Source organism: Tenebrio molitor, chromosome 2 (genome assembly GCF_963966145.1).
Source record: "Tenebrio molitor chromosome 2, icTenMoli1.1, whole genome shotgun sequence".
In the NCBI taxonomy this organism is placed as follows: Eukaryota; Metazoa; Arthropoda; class Insecta; order Coleoptera; family Tenebrionidae; genus Tenebrio; species Tenebrio molitor.
In genome coordinates, this window is record NC_091047.1 from 31,150,659 (window position 1) to 31,178,602 (window position 27,944).

The 27,944-nt window shown below is 34.9% G+C and overlaps 2 protein-coding genes and 1 non-coding gene across 3 annotated transcripts; 2 read left to right on the top strand and 1 right to left on the bottom strand.

The window, feature by feature from the left end:
* Positions 1-659: 659 nt before the first annotated feature.
* On the top strand, positions 660-733 carry TRNAT-AGU (transfer RNA threonine (anticodon AGU)). Its single transcript has one exon. It is a non-coding gene; the product is annotated as a tRNA-Thr (tRNA).
* A 10,724-nt stretch (positions 734-11,457) lies between these two features.
* Positions 11,458-13,895, bottom strand: LOC138123734 (protein Cep89 homolog). Its single transcript, XM_069038524.1, has 6 exons — positions 13,736-13,895; positions 12,510-13,645; positions 12,282-12,462; positions 12,066-12,233; positions 11,785-12,016; positions 11,458-11,748 (listed from the first exon to the last, which is right to left on the bottom strand). The coding sequence occupies exons 2-6, from the start codon at positions 13,594-13,596 to the stop codon at positions 11,533-11,535; spliced, it is 1,884 nt and encodes a 627-aa protein (XP_068894625.1). The 5' UTR covers positions 13,597-13,645; positions 13,736-13,895; the 3' UTR covers positions 11,458-11,532.
* A 2,903-nt stretch (positions 13,896-16,798) lies between these two features.
* Positions 16,799-19,378, top strand: LOC138123735 (venom serine protease-like). Its single transcript, XM_069038525.1, has 8 exons — positions 16,799-17,051; positions 17,099-17,337; positions 17,399-17,525; positions 17,573-17,673; positions 17,718-17,916; positions 17,965-18,165; positions 18,212-18,523; positions 18,648-19,378. The coding sequence occupies exons 1-8, from the start codon at positions 17,048-17,050 to the stop codon at positions 18,668-18,670; spliced, it is 1,206 nt and encodes a 401-aa protein (XP_068894626.1). The 5' UTR covers positions 16,799-17,047; the 3' UTR covers positions 18,671-19,378.
* The last annotated feature ends 8,566 nt before the right edge of the window (positions 19,379-27,944 follow it).

Below are 27,944 nucleotides of genomic sequence, written 5' to 3' on the forward strand. Positions count from 1 at the left end.
GGCGCGTGCCCTTTGCCGTACAATGCAAATATAGAAAATGTACAATACAACCCTGCTTAAAATATTACCTGCTAGTGGTAAACTAGGATTTATAAACCCCACAAGATCTTTAACTTAAAGTACCATAAAATTTTACGACCTACAACCAAATTGAAAACACAGTACTTTGACTTGGTCAGTTATGGTAGGGCAATAAGCTTATGGAACCCGTCGCGCGACTGGGCTCTACCTACCTTTGTCTCCGATGGTCCATTTTCAGACGGCTCAAAAACATCTGTCATAGAAGATTTATAACTCTCTTCAAGTAATAAAAGTGACCCCAAAATTGTATAAGAAATTATCGGCCTAAGTCCATAAAATCACTATATTTCTGGGCCTACTTTACATACGTTAGTTTTTATGCAGATGCTGCCGTAGCTTGTGATTGACGATCATGAAAATCAGTCTTAATGATTAATAAATTGATTTCAAAAACTGTTTAGAGATTCATTATCGTCAATTATCATTAGCATAAAAATATCTAGATATTAATTTTATCTCTGTCAACGATCACTCCCTTCTCGTCGTTTTATTTTGTCGCAAATAAAAGATAAAATTATCTTTTCTCTTTTATAATTACCAAACTCTGTTTGAAATGAGTAATTTAAACCATATTTCAAGGCGCCGTGGCTTAGTTGGTTAAAGCGCCTGTCTAGTAAACAGGAGATCGGGGGTTCGAATCCCCCCGGGGCCTCGCTAATCAACTTTTTACACAATTTTCCCCTCACAAATAATTTATAGTAATCGGCAGAATACAGCGGGCATAAAAATAGTGATATTATGAAGAATTTTATAGTGCATTGTGATTTCTTAATTTGGCCTACGATAAAATAGGTACATTTTGTGTACCATAAATGAGCCAATTACGTCAGAAACAATACAGACGATTATAAATAATGGGAGCCACAGTGAATTGTTTTTTCTTTGACGTTAATGCAGACGAATATTAATGCGAGTTAGTCGACAGACATCTTGAGAAAATGCTCAACTCAAATTATAATAAAATTAATAACAGTAACAATATCAATAAATATGATTTGAATAAGAGGGAAGGGTGGTGGATTGTCAGTAGTCAAGCTGGAATGTAGTTTAAGGGTTGCCATTGATTGCTTCACATAATTATCTACTTGCTCCGTATTACAACTTGGTAGCAATGCTTAGCCGTAATAACAATGACGAATTTCAACTTGAATGCCGGTCAGTGATGGGAATGAACACTTATAATATGATTATTATTAACAGTAATTTGTTATAATATTGATGATAATTATTCCACTTTGAAGATTTATAAATGGTGTGTGTAATATAAAAAAAATGTGTTTTTTTTTTTGTCAGAGAATTAATTGAGCAAAGTGTGAGCTAGATCTAGATCTAGATGATTGTGCGTGTTTTATCATATTTTAGAATCTAAATGAAGCCAAGAAACGTGCAATTAAAAATTATTTACGAGTTAAGAGCATTGTGTTGGATAATTTTTGAGGTTTTTAACGGATTTTACGACCGAAACGCAGTCGTGATGGTTAATAATAAACATTAACTTTGGTTGTAAATTTTCTACCTGATAATTAAATGTCTTTACAGTGAAGAACCTAAAACGGTGATTTTAATGGCTGTAAGCGACTCTGTTGACAATTCGTATCAATTATTTATTAAAAAGAAGTTATATTAATTTCCGATAATAATGCGGAATCTGGAAAAGTGCCCCGAATGCTTGCAGCGTTTCCACGTTGAATGGAAAGGGAAATCCTCTCGAAAAGGAATTTCTTTGATTTTGAATCTCCTGATTCCGCAATAAGTCGGTTTCCGATGGCATTAATTAAATCGATGGCTTCTTTGCACCAAGGGCCTAAGGTTTCAAAGGCTAAACCTTTAAATATGTAGTTTGACGAAATAATTGAACTATATTTGCTATGTTTGCATTTGCAAACCATTTCAGCGGCAAATCCTGAGACTTCAGATGTTTTCAATACGTAACTGTCTGCAAGTGTACCTATAATAGTAACGTCCCAAACTAAAGTTTGACCTTTAATCCATGGTACTAAAGTCATCCCAACTTTCCAACTTTCGCATTGCATTTGTAAATATGAGGTGTACAAAGATTACAATCCAATCTTAAACCAATACAAACTTGGAAGGAAATGTTATCTAAAAGAGTACCAATATTAGGAGAAGGTATTGCATGTAACCACGATCCTGATTCTCTGCATTGCGAAGCCTTAAAACGAGCTAAGTCCCTAAGTGAATTAAAGATTAAGTCATTGGCAATTATTCGTTTTGATATTCATATTATCCCAATTCTTCTGAAATTGTGGAATTGTCGGTCTTTCGTTCTCATTTTCTACATCCCAGACTGCTGAAGTTTCATCATAATGGTGAATAATAAGCTCATTATCCTTTGAATTTAGTAATAGAGAAACAAGCAAATATTGGAAATGCGACGAATTCCCAGTCCACCAAATCTAATCGGGAAAAGTCGACTGACACCATTATAAATTAGTTAAACCGAAATTAAGTATTATTTCTAAAGAAGATTTTAAAAAAGAATCAATTGAATTAACATAATTAGAAAATTTCCAAAATGGAATTGTTCTTAATAAAAAATTAAATTTTGGTATGAAAACACAGTTCTTGATTAAAGTATAAGCCACGTGTCTGCTAAGAAGTTCAGCTTTGTTTAAATGATTTTCAACTGTAATTATAGTTTTTTCGACAGTGTTTTTATAACCTTAATCAAAGATTGGAGAGCCTAAAAGAGATAAACCTCCTCGGTCACAAATTTTAAACCTGGTGCTAAATTTTGAAATTCCTTAATGACTTTTAAATCTTTGTCTCCAGAACAGCAAAAGATCTCGCATTTGTTAAAGTTTAATTCAAGGCCAATTTTCCTGGATAAATTGATAACTTTCTTAAAGTCGGATAATAGTATATTATGATACAAGTTTAGAAGGAAGCCTTTAAAGCACGCGCGACGAGTTTAAGAGCACGACGCGTAGCGGAGTGCTTTTAACGTCGCAAGTGCTTTAAAGGCCCTTATAAACGTGTATCATACGCTATTTTTTATTATACCTGCACTACAATCTGAAAATTATAACAAAAAAAGTAAACTGAAATACCTTTTCGGAGGTAATCTGTGTGATTAATCGTTGATATAGAAATGGTCAATTGTTGTTGTTTCGTTGCTATCATGAATCGTGTATCAATGTCTGTTTATCATTGTTCAAAATGTAGGTGAATTTGTTGTTACTTAAGCAACCCTTAAAGCTTTAGTGTTTTAAAAGCCCTTTTTCGCACGCATTTTAGTGTCAAAAACAGTGATTATGATTCAGGTATAATAAAAAACTACTTCTGGGTAATCAGCTAAGGTTCCATCATCTAAATACCAAACATTCAATTGAGAATCAAAAGATAAAATAATTGGTTAAATGGCAAGACTAAAAATCATAGGACCGCAAGGATCTCCTTGCTGGGCTTCAACACAAGAAGAAATTAAATGATCACCGAACAATAAAGTTGAAGGATTTCTATAGCATTGATAAAGATAAAGGTAAAGAAGTGGGGTATCACATTGCACTTCTTTTAAAATACAATCCCGTTCAACTGAGTTAAAAAGGCGTTCTTGAAATCTAATTTAAGAAGAACTTTGCCACGGTTTTGGTTGTTATTCACAAATGTTCGTATGGTATGAATTGCTGCTTCGCATCCTAGCTTAGTTGCCACTCCAAGTTGGTGTGGAGATAAATACAAAATTGCAATATCACGACTTTGAAAACAGACTACCTTTGAAGTTAATCTTCGTAAACAGTTTCCTATAGCGATCGGTCTAATTCCTCCATCTTTCTTATGAAGGGCACATAAAGACGCACCATATAATAAATGACAAGTTTCTGAAGGAAGGAAGGAAGAAGGAAGACAATAAAAAATTGCACAGTTTTATTAAAGCTCTTAGTGCCTGCTGACCTGCCTCACCCGCTGACAAAGATATAATATCTTTCAAGTATTGTGGTCTCATGCCATCTAAACCTGGTGAAAAACCGGCAGGAAAGGAATTGATAGCTTCTCGAACAGTTTGCTCATTGACTATTAAAGAAAAGTCTCCTGATTTGAAGCGTCTGGGAAAAAAAGTTCGCGAGATGGTGAAGGATGTTTTTTTAATTCTTCAGCAACATCTTCATTGAATGAAGCTAACGAGTCATCCGAGGACAATAATTTAACAGCTCCTTTGATATCAAAATCGGTTACTTTTGTTTCCACTTTCTTAGCTAGTAAGCTAGTGATAAATATTTGCGTTTCTTAGAAGCGGTTCGTATTTCAGGAACTTCAAAATTAAAAAGATTTTCTTTTATATGCTTATTCAATGACTTATCAGATTTCTCTACTGTATTGAAAGTTCTATAGGAGAAAAGCAAAAGATTTTCAAAGGAAGAGATTGATTTAGTCGAAAGACAATTATTAATAATTAAGCTTAATTTATCTGCAGCTAAACGTCTACAACCTTTTGGTAATCTTCTAATAGTTGGTAACTGATGTTTTAAATTAATAAGCAATTACATACATATTTATTGATATCTCTTTTTCAATACAATGCTTCTGTAAATAGTAATTTTTGAACTCACTAACTTCAAAATGACATTTCGCAAACGCAACATTTAACCGCGAATGTAGATTTCGCGCACTAGTGCTTCAAAATCATCCAAAAAGTGTTGGCCTTTTTAAGCATTCTGAAAATAATTTGACTTGATAATAATAAAATCTGGTTTACAAAACGTCAAGAACTCCTTTTCGATACCCGTGTAATTGTTATACTGACTGTGTTAGGCCCACTATTTCAGAGCAGGGTTAACTTTTAGGTTTACCAACCGCGGATAAATTTTAACTCACTTTTTAACCTTGTATGGTGTATGCGTATTTCAGTGCTTAGTTACGGGATAAAGTATCTAACCAACTTTTTTTTAATGTTGGTAGTGCTAACCGCAGCCATATTTGAAAAAGTCGTAGTCAGTCGTAGCGGACAGGCGTAAAATCCAGCCGTTTGCTGTCAGCTGTGACAGTATTTAACTCACGTGTAGAGTTGATTTGGTTAAAGAGTGAGGTGTTATTCAAAAATACATATTGGGTGATTCAAAATGATTGTGGATAAGTATGGCAACTATGTACGGAAATTTATGTGGAATCTGTGTGGGTGGGATAGAGTTGACATTTGTATGACATTTCATAAGCGTGCATTTGATCTTTTTATACCATTGCACATTGATTTGACAATTTTCAAAATTGCGCGACGATGAAATGTCAAAGAAATATCAACTCTATCCTATCCACACAGTTGCCACATACATTTGCGTGCATAGTTGCCATACTTATCCACAATCATTTTGAATCGCCCAATACTATAATGGAAATAAATCATTATTCATCATCAACCGAGTCTGATGATGAAGATATTATAAATTTTGTACCCGATTTCACGTCCCGAATAGTTATTTATGTATCAAGGGCATTATGAAGATGTTTATGTTCGAGGGCAACCAGTTTAAAAGGTCTAGGGCCGCCAGGCCCGAGAGTTTTTAAGGTGCCCGAGAGCATAAACATCGAGTAATGCCCATGGTGCATACAACGTTTTATGTTTCACTGCATTTGAATTTGTGAACATTTAAAAAAAAATATTTTTCACTTTAGTATAATTGCATGATAACTCCTAGGATACGAAATACGTAAACATGTCCATAACAACCGGGGAATAAAACAGGGCCTAATAAGAATAAGCGGGCGTAATGAATTCATAACGCCCTCATCAATTCATAATTGCAAAGATGCCAATTTTTTTTTTTTTTAAAGAACACGTATAGTGAAAAATAAAATCTTGTATGCACCACGGCGTCACCGAATGATTACGCCCATCGAACGATATCCATCTCTCGGGCTAAAGCCCTCGAGCTGGATTCATCGTTCTCCGGGCGTAATCATCGTTGTAACGCCCTTGGTGCATAAATAGCTAATAAATTGTGAACTTGATTTTGCTAAATTTCCTAATTTGCGGTGGCTCGTATCTATGACGACTTGTTTGAGCGGGCGTAATAAGCGGGCATTATGATTTATACGCCCTAGGGCATTATAGCCTACTTAATATATCTCGTTGTCAAGGTATAATGGTATAATGATTCAGTGAAACATAATACATAGTAGTTTATTTGACGAGTTTGTGTGTAAATTGGGCCTTTTTTGGCACGCGTGGGCCATTTTAAAACGCGAGTGAAACGAGCGTTTTAAAGGCCCACGAGTGCCAAAAAAGGCCCAATTTACACACGAACGAGTTGAATACAACGTTTTTTTGTTCGACGAGCCCCTTAAAGACTCCAAATCGCTTAAAACCTTTAAAATTAGCTTGACGTTTCGTTTTGACAAGTTGTGACATTTATCAAAATCCGTTCACATAGGAGAAAATTCTCAAATTCTGACAGTGTCGAACAAAAAAGATCATTTTCATTATTGGGACGACCAGGAATTTTACAACACATAGGTACCGGCTTTTAGATCAGATATATTAAAAAACGTATAACGTTCCATTACAAGAAAATAATTATAAATATTAATGTAACAATAAAAATAATCAATCTTCTAGCTCTTTTTAAACCTGGAAAAATAAAAATGTAGATAAAAAAATTGAACGTTTTTAAATTCTAGTTCCAAAACATAACGGAATACTAAACTCTCCATCTCAATTGTTCCACACTTGTCTCTATGTCTGTCTTCTGTAGTCTTGTCACGCATGGGATATCATAGGTGTAAAGATAGGCAACTTACTATGTTCGTATAACAATCTGGTACAACTTCGATGTCAGATTAAGAAAGCCTGAGATATAACCCTAGCTAGATATTGATAATAATTTCCAGCGTGCTTCGATGTGTTACTGAGTGTGAGTGCATAAGAAACCATGATGGTATTATTAACTGATTAACTTATGTTACGAATTTTATTTTTTTGTTTCTAATATGTAATATTTCCTAATCTTTTATGCATCAAAAATATACAACGACGACAGGACAACCAACTCAAAACTTCTGTTGCGCAATGCATTATTACTTATGTATTAGATTCCTTTTCGTTACAGTGAGACTGTTAAATCCACTGGAATTTTGATAAGACTAAAGACTAATAGTTTGGGGAAAAACTCTGTTAAAAAAGCAAATGTTTCGCTGATGTCAAAATTTTGGTTGCCTCGCATACGGCTCGTGGGTTAATGATACCAGTGTGAAATACCTTTTTAGCACGTGTTGTATACGCATATGGCGTCATAGATTGAAATAATTTACAAAATTGAAATAGGAATCTAGTGAACTATTGAAAGTGTAGGTATATTGGGCTGCCTGACTTTTTCTAAAGCATTAAAAAATGAATTATAGACGAATATTCCACTAGTGAAAATATAACTGGGTAGTCCACTAGTGGTTGCAGTGAATATTTTAGCCTTTTTCTTCCAACAACTGAAAAAACTGACGCCAAATCGACTCTCGTGACTTCCGTGTATTTTCCAACACATTTCTTTGCAGATTTACGAACTAGCTTTTGAAATACATATTTTATTTTAATCATTCTTTTTTTTGTCATCTGAGGAATGTGACAGTGAAACGAGTTGCAATTTAGTACATACCAAACTTTCAAATTACCCGGAATGAACCCCAAATGCTATCGCCTCTCATAACATATTATTGTGCCCCGTACTATCACCTCTGGTGTTAATCTGGTACAAGCTCTCGGGGCAGGACAAACTTTGAATTACGCGTCTAACCCTTTCGCTTTCCTATTTTCATATGGCCACCAGATGACCACACAGGTAGAACTTGGGTACTTTGCTGAAAAAAGCATTACGCCATTCTAGTACGCACAAATGCCTCTCGCTGCACAATTGAAAGCTGTTTGTTTTATCTTCCTGGGTCAGCGGAAATCGGTGAGATGCGATAAAAATGACCTGATTCGTCTAAATAGAGACCGCATGTCCAAGTACTCTTATTCGGCGTCTTATCAGGTGTCGAAGATAACGTCCTGCACGTTTATTAGTGACCTTCGACTTCGGACCAACTTATTCATGCCTTTAGAACAGTGGCCTCATTTCCAGCCAATCTGTGCAATTTCACGAAAAACAAGACACACTCGCGGAGGTCTACAAGTCTTTCAAAAAGACTTAATTGTTGATAGACGGTGTTCCTTCGCCTTCTAGACATTGCAGGGAAAATACATAGTTAATCAACAGAACATATTGAATGGCTAGAAAAAAATATAATTAAGAGAAAGTTCAAGGAATGGCATGTTTAAAACAAAAACCATGAAAACGCTTATCAGATTCTAATGATTATAAAATTTTGAATATTTCATTTAATCTATCACAGATATTATTCAAAATGAATAAAAAAATAATTTTAGGTCTTGCGGTTTCTTTTTGGCAGGTAGGTAGGTAATATACAGGCTGATTTAATTGCAATAAATAGTAGAATATTTTATTGAAAAAATAGAAATTACGCCAAACGGCTGGAAATTAAAATTAAATTTTACATTTATATCTAGTGTTAGAAATAATAATTGCCGTTTAAAAAATTAAGTTTTTGATATTTTTTTTAGCTATTCAATAAAAAAAAATCAATTTTTTGTAAAATCGTATCAAAATGAAGTCATTTATACAGTAATTTGGGGGCGTAAATAATGCCTTTTGCGCCCTAAGGCCTAAAAGAACAACAATTGATTTTAATAAACCTTGTTCACGTTGAGTTGAACATTTCAAGCTCAAATTATTTCATTTTTTGGGTCTGTAATTATGTTTTGTAAATAGTGACATGCAGCTAACCAACATAATGCGATTTAGCAATGCTTAATTCAACGTAAACGGTGTTTACCTGCATGTCACTATTTACAAAACATAACTACAGGGTCAAAAAATAAAATTATTTGACCTTGAAATCGTCAACTCAACGTGAACAACATAATATAAAGTTGACTCAAGTTGCAAAAAACCACTTGTCATTTGCAACAGCACTTTTATGGCATTAGTAATTTGAAATTACTTTAAAACTGTACTTATATGGAAAATATTCAATCCAAACTATGAATTTGTGGCCCCTTTGTGCCTTTATTTGGTTCAATAATATTGAAAAAATGCTGTTGCAAATGACAAGTGGTTTTTTGCAACTTGAGTCAGCTTTAGCTAGCATCACATTGGCAACCAACAACATAACTCTTGATTTTTGAGAACGAATCATGTCATTTACTTTTTCAAAGCTCTAAGGTGGATTTAAATGATTTTACAAAAAATAATGTTTGCATTTCGGGCGTGAACGGCGATTTTGGCCCTTTGACGTATTATAATCGTATTAAAATCGCCTCCTTCACGTCCTTAATACAAAAATATCTAATTTATTTCTAGCATTTCCAAGATGTGATTTTATATTGGTTTTACCTCAAATAACATTTAGCAACATGACTTGGATTGTTCTTTCTTATATCCATGGATACAAAAAAATTTAAATGTTTCCAGATTATTGGGATAAATCGAATATTGTTAAATTTTAACACATTTAGGGTCAGTTTACAGAAGCGAAATTAAGTTAATCGTAATTAAATGCGAGATTACCTGAGCACGTGCTCACATTGAACCAATCGAAGTTTCGGATTTATGGGTTAATCACGCATTAAACTTTAATTCGAATTAAATATTTAATTCTCTTTCTATAAACTGGTGCCCTTAGTGTAACAAAACGGTTCATATAAAGTACATACGTAGGCGACTTTTAAATTAGGTTGGCAACATTGTTGACGTTTAGGGTTCTCATTTTCAATCGGTTTAATTTAAAAGAAATGAAGCACTAGAAAATAATACAGTTTTATTGACAATCATAGAAAATGTTCAAAATGTTCTAGTGCTTTAAAGGTCTGATTTTGCATGCTTTCAAAGGTTATGATTCAGGTATAATAAAAAATATTTTATCTGATATTTTATGACTACTTAACAACGTATTGCTAAGCTCTTTCACGAATTTTGGGGCACCTGTATAGTAAAGTTTTTATTTTATATTTATTTTTTATTATATGTACATAATTACTTTTACAGTTTGTTAATTCTGTGATATTCTTATATCTTGGATTTTAAGTACATATTTAGAAAATAGCAATTTCTTTCTTATTAATTTATCATCTTAAACAATAAAAATAGAAATTTAATAAACAGCCATTTTTTTATAAACTAGCGTTAAACTTAACGAGCCTCAAGGAATGTGATCAACTCATTAAAATTCCTTTTTTTAAATATCCTCCTAATTATCTTGATAAAATTGACTAATCGTCTAATTTACTAAAGTTTAAATCCACATTCTAGCAATCACTTGAAAAACGGCGCCACCGAACTGCATTCTTCACGGATAACGCTTGTCTGATAAAAAAAAACATGACAAACATATACTCTATTTTTTATCTTGGTGAGTGGTCTTTGGGAAATTTTCAGCCGTCAAGTTGAATTTAGGGATTTTTGAAAGTTCCCATTGAAAAATGCGTTGGTAATTGTTGAAAAATATTTAAATATTACAATAACGTACTTACACGCCGCAAAGTCTTTCTATTTATTATTTTCCAGGTTAAATTGCTCATGATTCATATGCACCGAGACATAACATCAAACGTGTCATCTTCATATCGCAATGTTCTAAAATTTTAATAACTTGCTTGGGAATTTCTAAATGTTCTAGACCGGCCACACACTTTCCGGTCAAATTAGGTCCGATTTATGGTTTAAAAATCCGGTTAATTTCCCAAACCCAAATTTCTTTGCAATGTTTCCCGGCACGGACATAATGTTTGACGATAATTCTGAATCTGAGTGACTCCAATGACAGTTAGTTACAAAGCTACCCAAGGCTTGCTTGATGGCATCGACCACTCATTAAGATAAAGAATGGAGTATATTCAAAAATGTGCATAACTAATAATCATTAATAACTGTAGCGCAAATAATAATAAATTTGGCGCAACAGTTACTACCAATTACTTAATAATACATGTTCACGTTGGGAAGAACAGCTGTGGTGCAAATGACTGACCTGTTACTATGACAACTCATATGAAAGTGAATCCCAAATGTGAGCGATTTGCACCACTAATGTTTAATCCAACGTGAACAGGTATTAGTAGTTTATTTAACGAGTTCGTGTGTAAATTGGGCTTTTTTGGCATGAGTGGACCACGAGTACTAAAAAAAGGCCAATTTACGAGTTGAATACAACGTTTTTTTTCGACGAGCCCCTTAAATACTCCAAATCGCTTAAAATCTTTAAAATTAACTTGACATTTCGTTTTGACAAATTGTGACATTTATCAAAATCCGTTCACACAGGAGAAAATTCTCAAATTCTGACAGTGTCGAACAAAAAAAAATATATATATAAATTGCAGTAGAGGTTTAATAAATAAAATCTGTCAAAAACAATGCTTTTTACAATAGGTACTAAAATTTATATTTATTTATTATGTTTGTCCCTAAAAAGTAGATAATGCTGCACTGGAAGCGTCGTTTGGTCTTTTAGTAACAGATTGCTCTCTTGTTCTTTGATTATTTTCTGCAACTTCTCGATCTCCTCACTGTGCTCCTGTTTCATCGTTTCCATCGCTTGGTGTTGATCTTGTATCCTTTTCTCCACAGTACTCAACTCTTGCCACGCGCCCCTTTGAACATCCTGCCAGAATTAATGAATCCTATTTTATACCAATACCTTCAACTGGTTCCGCAAACTGTCCATCCTGGTGGCTATATCGCATCCGATTTTTTTCACAGCTTTGTTCTCCTGCTGTCTCTGGTTCAACACCTTTAACAGAGTCTCCTGCTCGGCTACCAAATCCTTCGCAAAATTCATTGCTTTGTTTAGTTGCTTCTTGCAGGCACTTTTGGCAAATTGTACTTCATTCAAAGTGTGCTCCAATTCAAGATACTTGGCTTCTCCTTTCCTAAAAGAAAAATTCAAGTATTCGTAAAAACAATAGCAAAGCAACTGACTTGATTTGTTTTTCAAATTGCTTGATCATGTTATCTAATTCTTCTTTCTCTTTGGAATGTTGAGCGATCTTCTTTTCCAAATCTTCGACTAATTTGGCTTGCGTCTCTATGTTTTCCCTGAGTTTAGTTTTTTCCTGTTCGTACTGAAGCTTGAGCTCTTCATACCATCTGAAATCAATCATTAAGGTCTTAGAATTACAACATTTCTGAGACTACTTCTTGCACTCGTTTACACTGGAACTGTGAACTGACAACGGAATATAACTCTGTCGTTCATTTTTAAACTCGTCTTGAGCATCCATCAGGGCTTTGTTCTTCTCTTTCAGAGCTAGAACTTCATTTCTACTCTTGCAATACTGCTCATGAACCACTGAATAGTCCCTCTTGAGCTGTTCCACTAAAACCACAATTTTGATTAAAAACCAAAAAAAAAAAAATGTTTACCTTTATATTCATAACACTTCAAAACCTCATCCAACTTGTCCTGTTTCAAAGCACATTTCTTGATCAAAATATCATTCTGATCCTTCAGGTCTTTCAATTCTTGCTTCAAACCAGCAACCACAACTTTCAGTTTTGTACTACACTCAACATCTTCAGTCAGACTCTTGTGCAACATTTCGTTCTCCTTGATAATCTCTTTGAGTTTTCCTGTAAAATCAGACATTTGTGCCTCGTAATTTTCTATAATATCGTCTTTCTCGGTGATGGTGTCTTGGTAAGCGTCTAAAAGAGGACCCAAAGTATGTGCGTTGACCTTCCCCCAAGAAATAGGAGTGTGGGAGTGGTCTCGGTGCTGTTCAAACTCTCCAGGGTCGTTACCTTCCACAACTGGAATATTCTCCAAGCTTTGGTGTTGAGGAGTGGAAGTTTGAGTAATTTTGAGATTCACCTTTCTCAATCTCTCTTGATTTCGCTCCATTTGTACGTTGAGACGATAAACCACAGTTTTGAGCATGTTCAAATCATCTTCAAGATCTTTCTTCGCGTGTTTAAGAACACTGTTTTCTTCGTTTAATTTCTGAATGGTTGCTTTGAATTCCTCACAACTCCTACAATATTTGCTAATTTCCAGTTGGACTTTGAGGTCCTCTAAAGCAGCCAAGAGCTCCTGAGAGTGTCCTTTAAGCCTGTTATTTTCTTCCGAAACTTCTTCATTGAGATTTTGCAAAGTTGAGATTTTCTCCTTAAGTTTCAGAATCTTCCTCACGCTGAGTTCCTCCAATTCGTTAAACTTGATAATGATATCTTCATTTTCTTTGGCCAATCTCGCGTTTTCTTTATTCAAGTATCTTCGACTGACCTTCTGTGTGACAATCTCAGACTCTGGAGTATTCTTTTGTGATTTGGGAGATTTCTCCTCCCTCTGTTTGTACCTTTTCGAATGGAAATTGGCACTGTAAGTTCTCTTCGTATCGATGTTAGCTTTATTGTCGGTTTTGTGTATCGGAACTTCTAATTTTTTTCGGCGCGGTTTTAAAGGGACATCAGTCGACATGATTTGGCCAATCAGATCAAAGAAGAAATGCATCTAATGTGTGTCTTTTTGAAAAGAAATGTGATATCGTTGTTGCGAACATCTGAAATCGGTGTGTCATGTGCATGAGTCATACAAGTCGGGATTTACCGGACAGTCCATACATTTAATGGAAATCAAATGTTTGACTTACCGTTTATTGTGTTTACAAACTATCGACTTAACAATGCGGCAAGATCAATAACTAACACCTCTGAGCCACTAACTGCTGAAATGAATGACACGTTAGCCGACATTTGTAAACAAATCATCAACACATCGTTGTTTGGGGGCGGTTGCTATGACGATATAGTTGTTGAAATTAATACAGCTGGTACTTACAATAGAAAACTTCCAATTTAAACTGGCGCCAAAGTCGGTAAAATAGAAATCTCTTTTCGTTGTGGGGATAAAAAACAGGTGGAGTTACCAGTAGTGAACTGACACTGACATAGACAAAATAAGAACATATAGAACGCAAACTCCCTATACATTTTTTGGGCACAAAGCGTTTACCGCCATCTCTTATCCTGGTGACGGTGCAAAATCACAGCCTACTGGATGCGTTTACCTTTCCTTTGATTTTTTATCATTGCAAATTTTCACAACAAATTAAAACGCCAACAACAGATACTTTCGATATTTTATTTTCAACCGTCTTTGATACAGTTCTGCTTTATTTTTATAAATATTATTCCTAAATGTTATCGTTCTGGTATCCTACCATTTAAAATTAAATTTTATCCCTTAATGTAAATGTGGTTAAATGAATTATTTTTAAGTGAACGAAAAATTAACATTAGGTACTTATGTTTGAATTACCGTTGAAATTTTGCTTTTAATATTATCGGCCGAAATTATGTTAAGTACTCAATATAATTTTGAAAATATTATGAATCTTATTAACATTTTTTATTTCCACCTTCTAAGTAAATGACACTTTATAGGTATTTGTGGTAACTAAGTAAATGGGTAATTACAGGCAGAGCCCTGTAATATTTAACAGGCACGTAGAAGAGACCTGTAAAGGCTTTACAAGGCTCATCAAAAAATAAATAATCAAAACTAATTAAATGATTTTTTTTTAAGTTTATTACAAACACAAACAAATTTAACTATCAATTGTTGCAATTACATACGTTAATAATGCATTTTGATTCGTTTCGCAAGTCATTTTCATATCGCCCCTGGGATCTAATCAGTAGAGAGCCGCACTTGCAGCGTTGGTAATTCCGTGGTTATTTTCTTGCATTTCGAGAAATCGCCTTCAAAGTCTTCATCGGGCATTAAAGCCATTCTTTCTTTTCTTTCTTTTTGCAACAAATTTCACAAAACTTCTGACAGTATTTTTGTTGTTTACCTCAACACCATGACGACGTAGGTATAATTGCCCCACCGCCTTTCATTACAAAATTTTTATAAACATAAATAACAATTAAAAAACGAAATTTAAAGGCTGAAGGTGGAAATAAAAGTTTGTATGCAACTCGCTTAGCAATTAATCTTTACTGGGCTTACTGGCTTATGAAGACTCGTTCCTTACGTCACTCGTCCAACAAGTGCCAGCGCGCCCGTAAAGATTAATTTACGTCACATAAATAACTATTACAAACTCTAAAAAACTCACACTTGTCACTTTCTGCTAAATTTTAGTATACATCCAAAAATCCTTCCAATGTTTTCATTCAATTTTTTTTTGGAAGGAAGTGCTGTTTTTTTAATCCAAAAATTTTTCCAAAGTAGGTACAGTCGATGGACAAATAAAACTGGGACAAAAATAACAAGCACATAAGTCAAAATTTACAAATTTGCATCGTTTAATTACGGCTTTATCACAAATAGGTTAACTTTGGTATGACATATTATATAGACACTGACAAATATATTGACAATTCGATACTCTGATTTACATAGATCAAATTTTAAGTGTCCCAGTTTTATTTGTCCATCGACCGTACATATTGCGTAAGTGTAGGACTGCTTCCTACCAAAATTTTGTGTGCCCCGGATTTTTGTAAACTCCACAAGCAAGAGGTTTCTCGCAACGTGGGCGAAATGTCCCTCCCTCCAGATTATTATCAAAGAGTTTGTCAAAAAAATTATTGTTTTTGCAGTTCCCAAGTCTTCATCATTTAGGTTTGTTCTACCTGTTAGTTAAAATATATATTAGATTATTAACAACAATTGTTATTAGAAATTACCACAGCGTGATAGTTGAATTAATCATGATTATGACGACTCAAAACTTGAGTTGCATAGGACATCTTTTGGATGTTATCTGCATGTCCGTAATTTTGTGGAGGGCTCTTAATTCGCCCCACGCTGAATCATATGTGGTCCCATTTCACACTTAAAATTTCTCCGTTTACTTCCCAAACCAAATCTTTTGTTATCCTATAATTTCTAATTCCTTTAATAAGATGAGGCGTATCAATTAATGGTGTAATCTCTTGAAGTATTATTTTTCTTTCAATTTGTTGATTGTTTTCTATATAAATTTTGCTTGATTCTCTTAACAACAAATTTAACAATCTTAGCATCGGTACTACATTATTTGTGAACGTGACACAGCCTCATTTTGAATTACAAGATAGTGACATAAAGATTGACACTGCTTTGACTGATTTTTAGATTATTGAGATTACTTTGATTTTAAAGTTTTGACTTTTTAAAACATTTGCGCCCTCTTGCGGTGTGGTGAGGGTGCGCTAAACGATTTATCAAAAATTTATTAGGGACTTTTCATTCTATAGTATTTTATTTTCTCTATGTGAACTGAACAGCCGTTTTAATGAATCAATTAAACGCATATTTTCGTTGTAATGGGTTTAATAAAAAAATATTTGTTAGTCAGACGCTGGGTTTAAGAGAAATAATGAAAAAATATGTGTGTAGCGCTAACGTCATTAATCAGTTTATTCTCAATTGTTTTTTAATACATCATAATAATGGGTGATTCAAAATGGTTGTAGATAAATATGGCAACTATGTACGAAAATTTATGTTGCAATGGTGTAATAATACGACTTATTAAACGAGTGTAATATACTATTTTATATACTTTGTTTTTACTAATTCCTGAAATTTCCACTGTTCCAGTTTTCATATCAGATTAGGCACTTTTGCGTGGGTTGGTAACCAGACATCGACGATTTGTATTTAAGTTTGAAAATAATCTAACAGCCGTGAAACAAATTCCTTCGATTGTAGAAATTTTTGTAAATGCATTCATGGCAATAAATATCTTATCTAATCAGTGTACCTACTGTTATTTAAAAACAGAATAACGAAATTTTTGACGTTTTTTTTCCATATTTCAACTGACTTCTGATAAAACCAAATTGAAACGTAACTTAACAAGTTCGGTTATTTACATAAAATCTGGAAGTGAGTTCGCATTTGAATGGTATAAAAAGCCAGTCATTTGTGGCTTTTGAAGATATTTTTTTAATTACTCTTAGGGAACATGAGTAAGTTGATTATTTTTTAGTTTCGTTTTTTAATTTCCAACAAACAGGTAATTTATTGCAAATCTTCTGGACGTCGGTAGCCATTTTGGTTACTCTTACCTTAGTATCTTCACAAATAGATCCCAGTTGTGATTATTATCAAGAACTAGAAGTCGGAAGTGAATATTTCATCTATAATAAGGAATACCCTCAGAATTATGCACCATGGTCATCTTGTCGTTGGAGTGCTCGTAGTCCTGTAGGTACAGTTATTTCAATAAGTTGCTGCGATGTAGTCATCCCCTATGTAAGTTGACTGTCTCTAATCTGTACTAAAGTTCCATCAAAACCAACAATTCACTTTCTAGTCCGTTGATTGTGGACAAGATCACTTATCTCTATCACTTACTGGCGACGAAAATTTGAACTATGTCGAAAATTACTGCGGCAGAACCATTTTGACTGCAACTTCCTATTCAAACTATCTAGTAGTAGGTAATAAAACACACTCCACTTTAGTCATTATCTAACCGAGATTCGAGGTCTCTTTTCTGGTTCTAACAGTCCTGGTGGTAAATTTCTCTGTTCGTTGTCTGCCATGCATCCGGCTCCTCGTTCGTGCAACTGCGGTCTAAGACAAGAGGTGGCATTAATTTAAGTCTCGCCAAACATGTTAATTCCGCTTAGACTAAAATTGTAGGTGGGGAAGAGACCGGAGTTAATGAGTTTCCAATGATGGCGGCATTGGTAGATGCTACCACCGGAGCGGCATTCTGTGGAGCCTCTGTTATTTCAAACAGATACGCTATAACAGCTGCTCATTGTCTTTTGCACCAGACTTCTGACAATTTGGGGTTGCTGGTGGGCGATCATGATCTAGATTCAGGTAAACGTTGTCCAGTTTTATACTAAGTATCTAGTTTTGCTCCTTCAGGGAACGATACGAACTCATCTCAACTCTATCGACTCAATAACTTCGTCCAACACCCTTTCTATGAAGAAGCGAATAACACAAACGACATTGCAATTGTTCAAACTCAAAAACCGATACAGTTTAGTAAGGATGTGAGTCCAGTCTGTCTGCCATTCAAATATAGAGACTATTTGTTTGTCGGCGATGTCGTCACAGCTTTGGGTAAGAGGCGAAATGTGAAAATTAAACTCTGACTGGTTTGTCCAAGGTTGGGGCTTCCTCGATTTTTCTGGTTACAAATCGAACACTTTGCAAAAAGTTGATTTATCTATTGTGTCGAATTTTCGGTGTGACTCTGCTCTGAAAGAGAAGATTTTGCCTACGCAGATTTGTACATATACAAGTGGAAAAGATTCGTGCGTGGGTGACTCTGGAGGTCCTCTTCTTTTGCAGGATTCTAAAACTGAGAACTTGGAATTGGTTGGGATTATTTCATATGGATTAGCATGTGCAACGTCGAAGCCTGCAGTTAATACGAGAGTCACATGTTTCTTACCATGGATTACTTCAGTTGCGCATGGTACTGAACGTAACAAAAAGTTACAACACCTTTAAAATCCTAAATGGATAGTTTCTCGGTGTTGTGATTTTAATAAAATTAAAATTTTGATTTCATTGTTCTGATACAGTCATATTTTTTCCAGATACATCTTACTGTATTCGATAAAGTACAAGAAAGCGTATTTCTTTTTTTTATTTTACAATTAATAGTTATTTATTGTATAAGTGTTTTAGATAGTATTTTATCCACGTAAGAATGTTTAAACGCGAGTGCGAACGCACGAGCATTTAATATTCTTAAGTGGATAAATGCGACTAAAACATGAATGCAATATAACGTTTTATCCACAATCACAAGCCCAAATTATTATGTATTTAAAATATCACAAATAATGTACCTTTTGAAACTCGGTGAAACTCAAACGCGAGGTGCTGGTTACTAAGGTTATTTGTTGTTTATTTTTTCGTTTTACTCGAAAGTGTCGAAAATGGAAGAAGTTGAGTCTATTCCCCAAGAAATCTTTGAAAAAGCGTAAGATGCAACTCAGCGTTTATTACCAGAAAATGATTTGTATTAATTAATCTTCCATTTTCACTTATCTAGTAGTTGTTCCACTAGTGGATAAAATGCTAGTTAATACGGTTCATAAGAGTGGATAAAAGTATGTAGTTTTAAAATGTGATTGTGGATAAAATAATATTTTACATTTATATAAATATTCGTTTTGTTAAGGTTTGTTCTAATTAATATCACATTGGTCTGCAAAAAATCTTTTTTTTGCTCCCGTCGAAAATTTCGTGCGTTGTGCTGAATACGATGTAAAGGGTTTTCAGTTTTAATAATTACATAAAATATTTTTTGTATACGCATAAAATTGTGTACTTATATATGAATTATGATTGTTATTAAAAAAGAAAGAGTGATCTGATATTTTTTTTCCTTTGGTAGTTTTCTAATGATGACAAACTGCCTTTGCATTATACCGCCTCTCCATAGTATAGCTTAAGTTGTTTGGAAATTGGAAAGAAATGCAAATGAGAACAGAGTAAATGGATCTTTAAGGACATATCATAATGCAAGACTTTGATATGAGGAACAAATTTCTTGTATCGATTCTTCGTAATTTTGCGTTTTCTTATTCCCGAGAAAATTACAGGATACGTTCTCAAATGTATCCACGTGTTTCTGTCAGTTTCACAAGTTCGATTTTGGAGATGGCGTCATTGAGAATTTTGCGAATTTGGCGTCCAATAACAATACCTTGGTATAGGTATAGTAAAACTCCCCCTTAAGGTCCCGTCTCCATCTTTAATCATTGCTAAATTATTTTGGCATCTACTAAAGGTTACTTAACTACGTTTGTATTTATTGACGTACTATTTCTGGGTTATTGTTTGCTGCTGTACTGAGGTTTCTCACTCAAAGGTTCACTTTTTCATTCCTTCCCGAGGGATGGCGGACTGCTGAAGTTTGCCTAGCATTTTCAACCACACTCACGGGAAATTAGGGATGGGTACGGTGAGGATGGGTGCTGAAAGGAGATGGTAGGTAGTAACTAGGGGGTCAGTACTGACCCGGCATTCGCCTATCTAGGATATCCACCTATGCGCATATCATGATGTGGTGGTGTGAGAAAACCCCCGAAAAAACACCAAGTCAAGGCAAGTCGAGCGGCCGGACCTGGGATTTGACCCCGGCACCTCCTAAATGCAAAGCGGTGCGGCGGTGGCGCGCTTGACGACAGTGCTCGATGACTCTCTCTTGATCGGTTCTTCCCTTCATAAAAAAAATAACAACCGTAACCGTCTCACAGCTCTCTTGATATTGCTACAGCACAAACGTTCCAACAGTAGGAGGACTGATATTTATCGAGCAAAAGTTTAATGTCGTCATATTTCTCTTTCATATTCAATGCATGGCCCAAAGGAACTGAACTCTGAAGGGTGCCGATTGTAAAACTTTATTACCTACTTTCAGAAGCATAAATAAAAACATCTTTTAACTAAACACAAAGTATTTTCACAAAAAAAAAACGTTGTTAATACAATTCGCTATCCCTCCAAAATGCTTGGTTTAGGATAAAGTTATTTCGCTTTCAGATTTGAATTCAGCGCACCAGATTCTTTAGTATTTGGCGCTGGAGAATCTTAGTGCAAAGCAGTGTCATTAATGGAAAGTAAAAAACATGAACACACAACACACATAATATAAAGTAATAGATATTTGCAAGGATTCTTTCTAAATATCCAGGGTGGTCCCGATATAACCTGCCAAAAAAATTCTGGGTCATTAGAAGGATCTAACAAGTTCGGAAAACCCCTTTTTATTAAGTCCAAAATAATGGGAATAAATTAACCCCTATCCACACCTATTCAACGCTGCTGTCCACAAAAATACGTACCTAGTCAGGAATTAATTAATTGTTGGTGTTTGTAAGGATGACCTACTCGTACTTTCAATTTTAACTAAGAATAATAATTAATAAAAGGTAACTGTAAGTAAATACATGACATTTTTGGTTTACAATACAAAAATTTCCGATAATAATGCGGAATCTGGAAAAGTGCCCTGAATGCTTGCAGCGTTTCCACGTTGAATGGCAAGGGAAATCCTCTCGAGAAGGAATTTCTTTGATTTTGAATCGCCTGATTCCGCAATAAGTCGGTTTCCGATTACATTAATGCACCAAGGGCCTAAGGTTTCAAAGGCTAAACCTTTAAATATGTAATTTGATGAAATAATTGAACTATATTTGCTATGTTTGCGTTTGCAAGCCATTTCAGCGGCAAAACCTGAAACTTTAGAAGTTTTCAAAACGTAACTGTCTGCAATAGTACCTAACGTCCCAAACTAAAGGTTGACCTTTAATCCATGGTACTAAAATCATCTCATCTGGGCGTTTTCCATCATCCCGAGACAGTCCGTTTGGTTCTAAAGTTGAATTAACATGAATAGAAGTGAAAGACCGGTTGATAACAGAATTAATTTCAGTGTGTCTTGAAAATCTACCACTGCTTTAGAACAACTTAGATCGTGGATTGCCAATTTCGTCAACTTTCGCATTGCATTTGCAAATATGAGGTGTACAAAGATTACAACCCAATCTTAAACCAATGCAAACTTGGAAGGAAATGTTATCTAAAAGAGTACCAATACGAGTATTAGGAGAAAGTATTGCATGTAATCAAGATCCTGATTCTCTGCATTGCAAAGCCTTAAAACGAGCCAAGTCTCTAGGTGAATTAAAGATTGGCAATTATTTGTTTGATATTGATAAGTAAATTAGATTAGAAAAATTATTTTAAAATAAATGTTCTATGTGCCTTCCGTTGACATTTATACACATTTGAGTATGCCGGTACCAATTTTCATAAACAGAAATCGGCATTTCTGGGTAATTATTAATCTAGTTCACAGCGTTTGCTATGCGCTGCCAGAGTTGGTCTTCTGTATTTATATCAACTTCGTACACCAAATCTTTCGTGTGGCCCCAAAAATTAAAATCCAAAGGGGTTAAAATCGAGGATCGGGGACGCCATCGTACTGGAACCAGTCAGAACCAGCCTCACATAAACGCAGATGTAGCTCCACAAAAGTACAACGGGACGGAAGTACTCCTTCAGGAAAACGCTCGCCGTATAGTCGCTTTGTCGTTCTTGAATTACCATGTGCTTCGCCATAGAGTAAACGCAAATCGGCGTATTCTTGTTTTGTGAAGTTCATAACTTTTTGTAGGATTCGCAAATTTAAAATTAAACTTGACAAATGTCATAGGTGTCGTTGCTAAAGAAGTTGCAGCCAAGCAACCAAAATTAGCTTTTAAAACTCGATTGATTAACTCATTAGCGTATAGTTCAATTTTTACCCTTTTGAGGTGACGTCACGATTTCCTTCCTCGCTTTCTCTTTATGGAAACAACAGAAACAGAAAAAAACAAAAAAAGGCACGTTTATTTATTGATGGTCACTTTGAGGTTATTTTATGCTCCCATCAATTCGACAATTTTTAATTTCTTTCACTTATTACATTGATTACAAACATAACCTTTCGAAGCAATTGTCAACAAATTTGACACATTTATAGTTATTTATGATCAATTCAAATTTGTTTCTGATCCTAGCTCAAACATACGTAAAGTTAGTTGATAATGACGTCACCGCAAAAGGGTAAAAATTGGACTATACAACAAATTTTGACCAAATTTTCATTTATTTTTATCTCGAAAACGAAAATACTTTTAGTAGAAACATTTTTTGTGTATGAATTCTCCGTATCGTCACCTATTACTGGATTTCTTTTGGCAGGTTATATCGGGACTACTCTGTATAACTACAGTATTTTGTGTTGATTTATCTGTTGTTTAATTGACTGAAAAGTCTTCTTTTCCACCAATAAATCTAATTTACTTGAACGAGTATATCTCTTACTTATCAAGAAGCACTTAGATTTTCTCAAGATATTTACAAATATTTTCGCAAATCTAGTAAATATGGTTCATTCTTATTGAGTTACGCAATTAGCCAAAATTAATTATTACTACATACTTCATTTATTTTTATTTTATGGCATTTTTTATTTTTATTTAAATGATCTCTGTAGCGTCTCGTTTAAATCTTGGCGGCTTCGAGCAACTGTAGCTACCCTTATCAGATGTCAGCACCACCCTATAGTTTCTCGAAGTCGCCGATGCGCAAAAACTATTTTTCAAAGTGCGCCCTCAACGCTATAAATAGGACCCCAACTCAGGCCTCGGCCTCTTTGACGTTTTGTTTTTGCCCAAGTCGATTTACTTGCCACATGTTAGTTTAAGTGTTATCTCAGTGTAAGTTGTTAAATTTTAAATTAGTATAGCAGTGTGTTACAAGCTATAGTTTTAATTGAAAAACCTAAAATACAGTCCACAAAATCAAACCCCAGAAAGTGGCAACGGCATCACCAAATTGGGCCCCGCCAAGTACCACACAATCTCTATTTATTTCTGCCCCTATGGTTTGGTCGTCTTAATTTATTTAGTCTTCACTTTATTTATATACAGGCTGTTTGATAAAAAACGCCTCAACCCATAACTTTTTTATTTATTATCCGATTTCAGTGAAATAAAAAACCAAAGATATGGTTTTTCATGCGCTACGAAGCAGCCATAAAAAAATTTTTTTTGGCGTTATTTTCAGTAGCTAACGATAGTCAACTTTTTTTTTTAATGGACACATGTAGTTTTTTAAGCTCAGCCTGGTAAAGTTTTTTTTTTCTGAATCTAATGATGTATTAAAAGTTATCCTTTGGTCCATAGATGACTGAAAAAAAAAAACAATTTTTAATTGTGGTTCAGCTTATGAAATTTTCAAGTGTGCCGTGAAAAACAATTGGAATACAAATAGCAACAAATGTCAAGTGTGAGTTTGAAATTTTCAGGTGCAATCTTGAAGAGTTTTATTATTACTTTCTTAGAAAACATGAATAATAATAATTATTAAAAAAAAAATTTTTCTATTAACTTTTTGTTTTTGACGAATTACGATTTTTATTACACTCGAACATAAAATAATAGTCAAATGACTGCTATCCTGCATGACTGATAATGTTATTTTATACTTAAATAAAAAAAGTTTAAAAAAGCAGATGAAAATTTCTAAGCTGACGTTTTGATGACATTTATCGTACTTTGTATTCCGATTGTTTTCCATAGCACTCTTAAAAATTTTATAAGCTGAACCAAAAAAAAAGTTTTATTTTTTTTCAGTTAGCTATGAACCAAATGATAACTTTCAATACATTATTAGATTCAGAAAAAAAACCTTACCAGACCAAGCCTAAAAAACTACATGTGTCCTTTAAAAAAAAAAAGTTGACTATCGTTAGCTATTGAACATAACGCCAAAAAAATACATTTTATGGCTGTCTAGTAGCGCTTGAAAAACCATATCTTTGATTTTTTTGCTCATTGAAATCGGGTAATAAATAAAAAAGTTATGGGTTGAGGCGTTTTTCATCAAACAGCCTGTATATTCTTCTGAATTTTTATTTATTCCTGAATCGTCTTATTCTGCTTCAGCTTGTTCTTTTCTTTATGTTTTTCGTTTCTTTATATTTTCCATGAGTACTATTACGTTATAAAATCACCCTTGCTATAGCTATACAGTGGCAAGTGGCAACCCTGTTACCGGTCAAACTGGACTGTTCAGGCGTATAACGAACGACGAGTTGGCTCCGCGTCGGTTCGCACTAGGGGTTCGCACCGCACTACCGCAGACACCTCGAGTTACGGAGATTGGGAGCGACTCCCTTAAGGGTTCTCCCCCGAGCCCCCGAGACTTCTTAACGTAAAAGAATATTGACCTCGAAAATGGAGAATTCGTTTCCACGAAGGAGAAGGGTTGAAGTCCTTTTTGTGATGCTAAGCCCACTACACCGCCCTCGCTCGAGAGTTGGTCCTGCGCTCCTCCTCACTTCGGGAAGGAATCTCGCGACAACGTGAGAAATCTCCGGTCCGATAGGGCCCGAAGAAGAACCCGTACAAAAAGGTTGGAGAGAGAGAGCTGCCGATACCCGAAAGCTGAAGCTCACCGACTGGTGATAGTGACGTTGCGTGATGAAAAAGTGTTCTCGCTAAATAAATTTGTAAGTTAAACCCTAACAAATCACAATTTTTTTAAACCGCCCTAACCTATACAGGGTGTCTTAAAATTCGCGAATTCCGAATTCAGAGCGTTGTAGAGGATCACTTCAGTAGTCCAAATATAGAAATTAAAAAAAAATCGGGACTCCCCTCACAAAGATACATTGGTCTGAAAGTGCACTCTTTGAACTGCGATTTCTTCAAATACAGGCTGAAAAGTTCAGTGTTTATTGTTACATATTTATGGTGTAGATGAGGCGAGCCAGTCACCTTCTGAAGCCAGTAAAACCCGTTACCATGTGTGTATTGTTGAATATTTTATTTGTTCCTCAATTGTAAATAGTTATACAAACTATTAAAAATTCCGGTATTTGAAAAAAAAATCTAGCCAGTAAAATTTTACACTCGTGCTCATATGAGTGATGTGCGTTTCCAAAACAATACGTGTAAAGCTCATACGATTTTTTTTCAAATACCGGATTTTTAATTTATATTAGTTTTAATTTTTAATAGTTTGTATAACTATTTCCAAGTGAGGAACAAATAAAATATTCAACAATACACGCATGGTAACGGGTTTTATTGGCGACAGAAGGATATGACTGGAGAGCCGAAGGCGAGAGAGAAAAGACCCTTCTTACCTAGCTAGTAATGTTAAATACTATTTTTGAAGAATAGCTTTACTTTGGAGTAAAAAAATCTTAAATTTTTGTAATTTTTCTTAAAAATGGAACGGCAACATAGCTAGAATAGTATTTTGTCACTGTGGATATGAAGGCTGCTATGTATTGAACAAAATTAAAGTGCTTATATCTTCTTCAGGAAGTATTTTTCGAGGTCCACTGAGTCCTTCCCTACGACGCTCTGAATTCGGAATTCGCGAAATTAGAGACACCCTGTATAACTTTGAACTAAATAAGCTTTATAACGAAAACATAACAATTCAGTGGCTCCGGATGGAATTTTTTAACTATTCTTCTGTACGTCGACGAAATCGTACCGGGTCTCAATAAAATGACGGAAGTCACGGCCTAGAATTAAAATAAAAAAAATTGTCACCGCCACCGGACCCCGGACCTGGAAACAGAGATTGCAGTTCGGGTCCTCCAGGTGAGTCCTTAGGGCCGACAACGTGACGAGACCTGGCGTGGTGAAGCCCTCACTCCGCTGCGCGATCCTGGCCGGCGATCCTGGATGATCCTGGTTCCCACCCTTGTTGGTGCTTCTCCACTTCATCACGCAGCACCTACAGACACTCTGCACATCCCCAAGATTCCCCTTTCGGTTCGGTTCGGTTTTGACGGAAACGGATAGGACTCCACTGGTGGTTCTAGCACGTTCTAGAACTAGAACATCCGCCAAGATTTTAAAGCGCGCGGCGCGGCGATTTAAATCGTAACAGTCCTATTCCGGACACGAAATCTTGGCCATAACTGACATTTAACTGACAAATCTGTGTGAACTGGCCTTTACTGAATATAACCCATTTTGACTCGTTAAATAAATAAGTAACTATTTTTTAGAAATGTCAAAAAAATGTTGGCCAAGATTCCGTGTCCGGAATAGTACCTATGTTATTTTCGGGGATAATATAACTAGTGTTATGATTATCATCGGTGATAGCACGAGTTAAAACCTCTGCACGAGTTCAATTTTCTGTAGGTTTTAACGAGTGGTATCATCGTTGATTAATCATAACACGTGTTATGTTTGGTGAGAGAATATAATGAACGCTAACAGAAATATATATTTTTTTTAATGTCAAAAATTTTAAACGATCTGTCAGTTGGACAGTAAATAATTTCAGTTACAGGATACTCAATTCAACATTTTTTTGGAGTTTTCTTTTCAATTAACTTTCGAATCTCTTCCTCGCTAGCATCTCCCCATCGATGGTGATCTACTGGACTACTGGTTGAAAGGTTTTCTGGTTAACAGCACTATTTTCTGACTTCGACGCGTTCATTTTGACATTAACCAATTTTTATTCATTAAAAACAAGTGACAGTCAACATGCAGTGATAAAATTATCATCGATTTGATAGCCTCTTTTGCGTCTTTGTTTCTGTATTTTAACCAATGAAATTAATCAAAAATGTACCATGTGACATTGTATATATGGTCAGATATTTAAGTATCTTTTCGCACAATCGTGTTGTTATAGTTAGTTACCATTGTTGTTGACACAATATGAAAATTGAACTTACAGCCTTAAGGCTGTAAGTAAATAACGGTACCGATACGTACTGAGTTAAATCATTAATGAGTAATGACATTAATGTCTTCAAAAGAGTCCTATCAGAAAAATTACTTCAAAGCCAATTCTTTTCGTATATGCGATTGTGCGAACAGCGTTGTGGGATATACGGTTAGTAAGTGGCATAACAAAATCTCTTCCTCCATTCTGTTACAATGGACTAACCTTATATCCCAATATACTACGTATTAGGTAAGTCATAGTGTTATTTTTATGTAAAATAGTGCTTGGAAAATAGTAATAACAGTTTACAGAGCTGTTTAATATAGGCAACTAGGAATACAGAAGATATGATTAAATAGTATATTAAGTATAAAGAACGGTAAGAACAATGTACTAATCGAAGACAATTATTGTTTGGAAGAGGAGCGCAGCGACGACTCCAAATATTGTCTGAGTCGCTGAGCTCCTCCTCCAGGCAATAATTGTTTTCGATTGGTACATTGTCCTTAACGTTCGTGATGCTCAAGAGATTTTTGCGCGATTGAATATTTATTACAAAACATTCATATCTAGAATAGGCCCAATGCGATACGTGTTTATACCCTTCACATCGTGTTGCCATA

Excerpts from the sequence above, each read along its gene's own strand:
- LOC138123734 (XM_069038524.1), bottom strand. The coding sequence starts at position 13,596 with ATGCATTTCTTCTTTGATCTGATTGGCCAAATCATGTCGACTGATGTC. Across the intron at positions 12,463-12,509 it reads GAAGTGTTATGAATATAAAG|TGGAACAGCTCAAGAGGGAC; the intron begins GTAAACATTTTT and ends TTGTGGTTTTAG. Across the intron at positions 12,017-12,065 it reads CAATTTGAAAAACAAATCAA|GAAAGGAGAAGCCAAGTATC; the intron begins GTCAGTTGCTTT and ends TTTTTCTTTTAG.
- LOC138123735 (XM_069038525.1), top strand. Across the intron at positions 17,674-17,717 it reads ACTGCGGTCTAAGACAAGAG|ACTAAAATTGTAGGTGGGGA; the intron begins GTGGCATTAATT and ends AATTCCGCTTAG. Across the intron at positions 18,166-18,211 it reads CGATGTCGTCACAGCTTTGG|GTTGGGGCTTCCTCGATTTT; the intron begins GTAAGAGGCGAA and ends GGTTTGTCCAAG.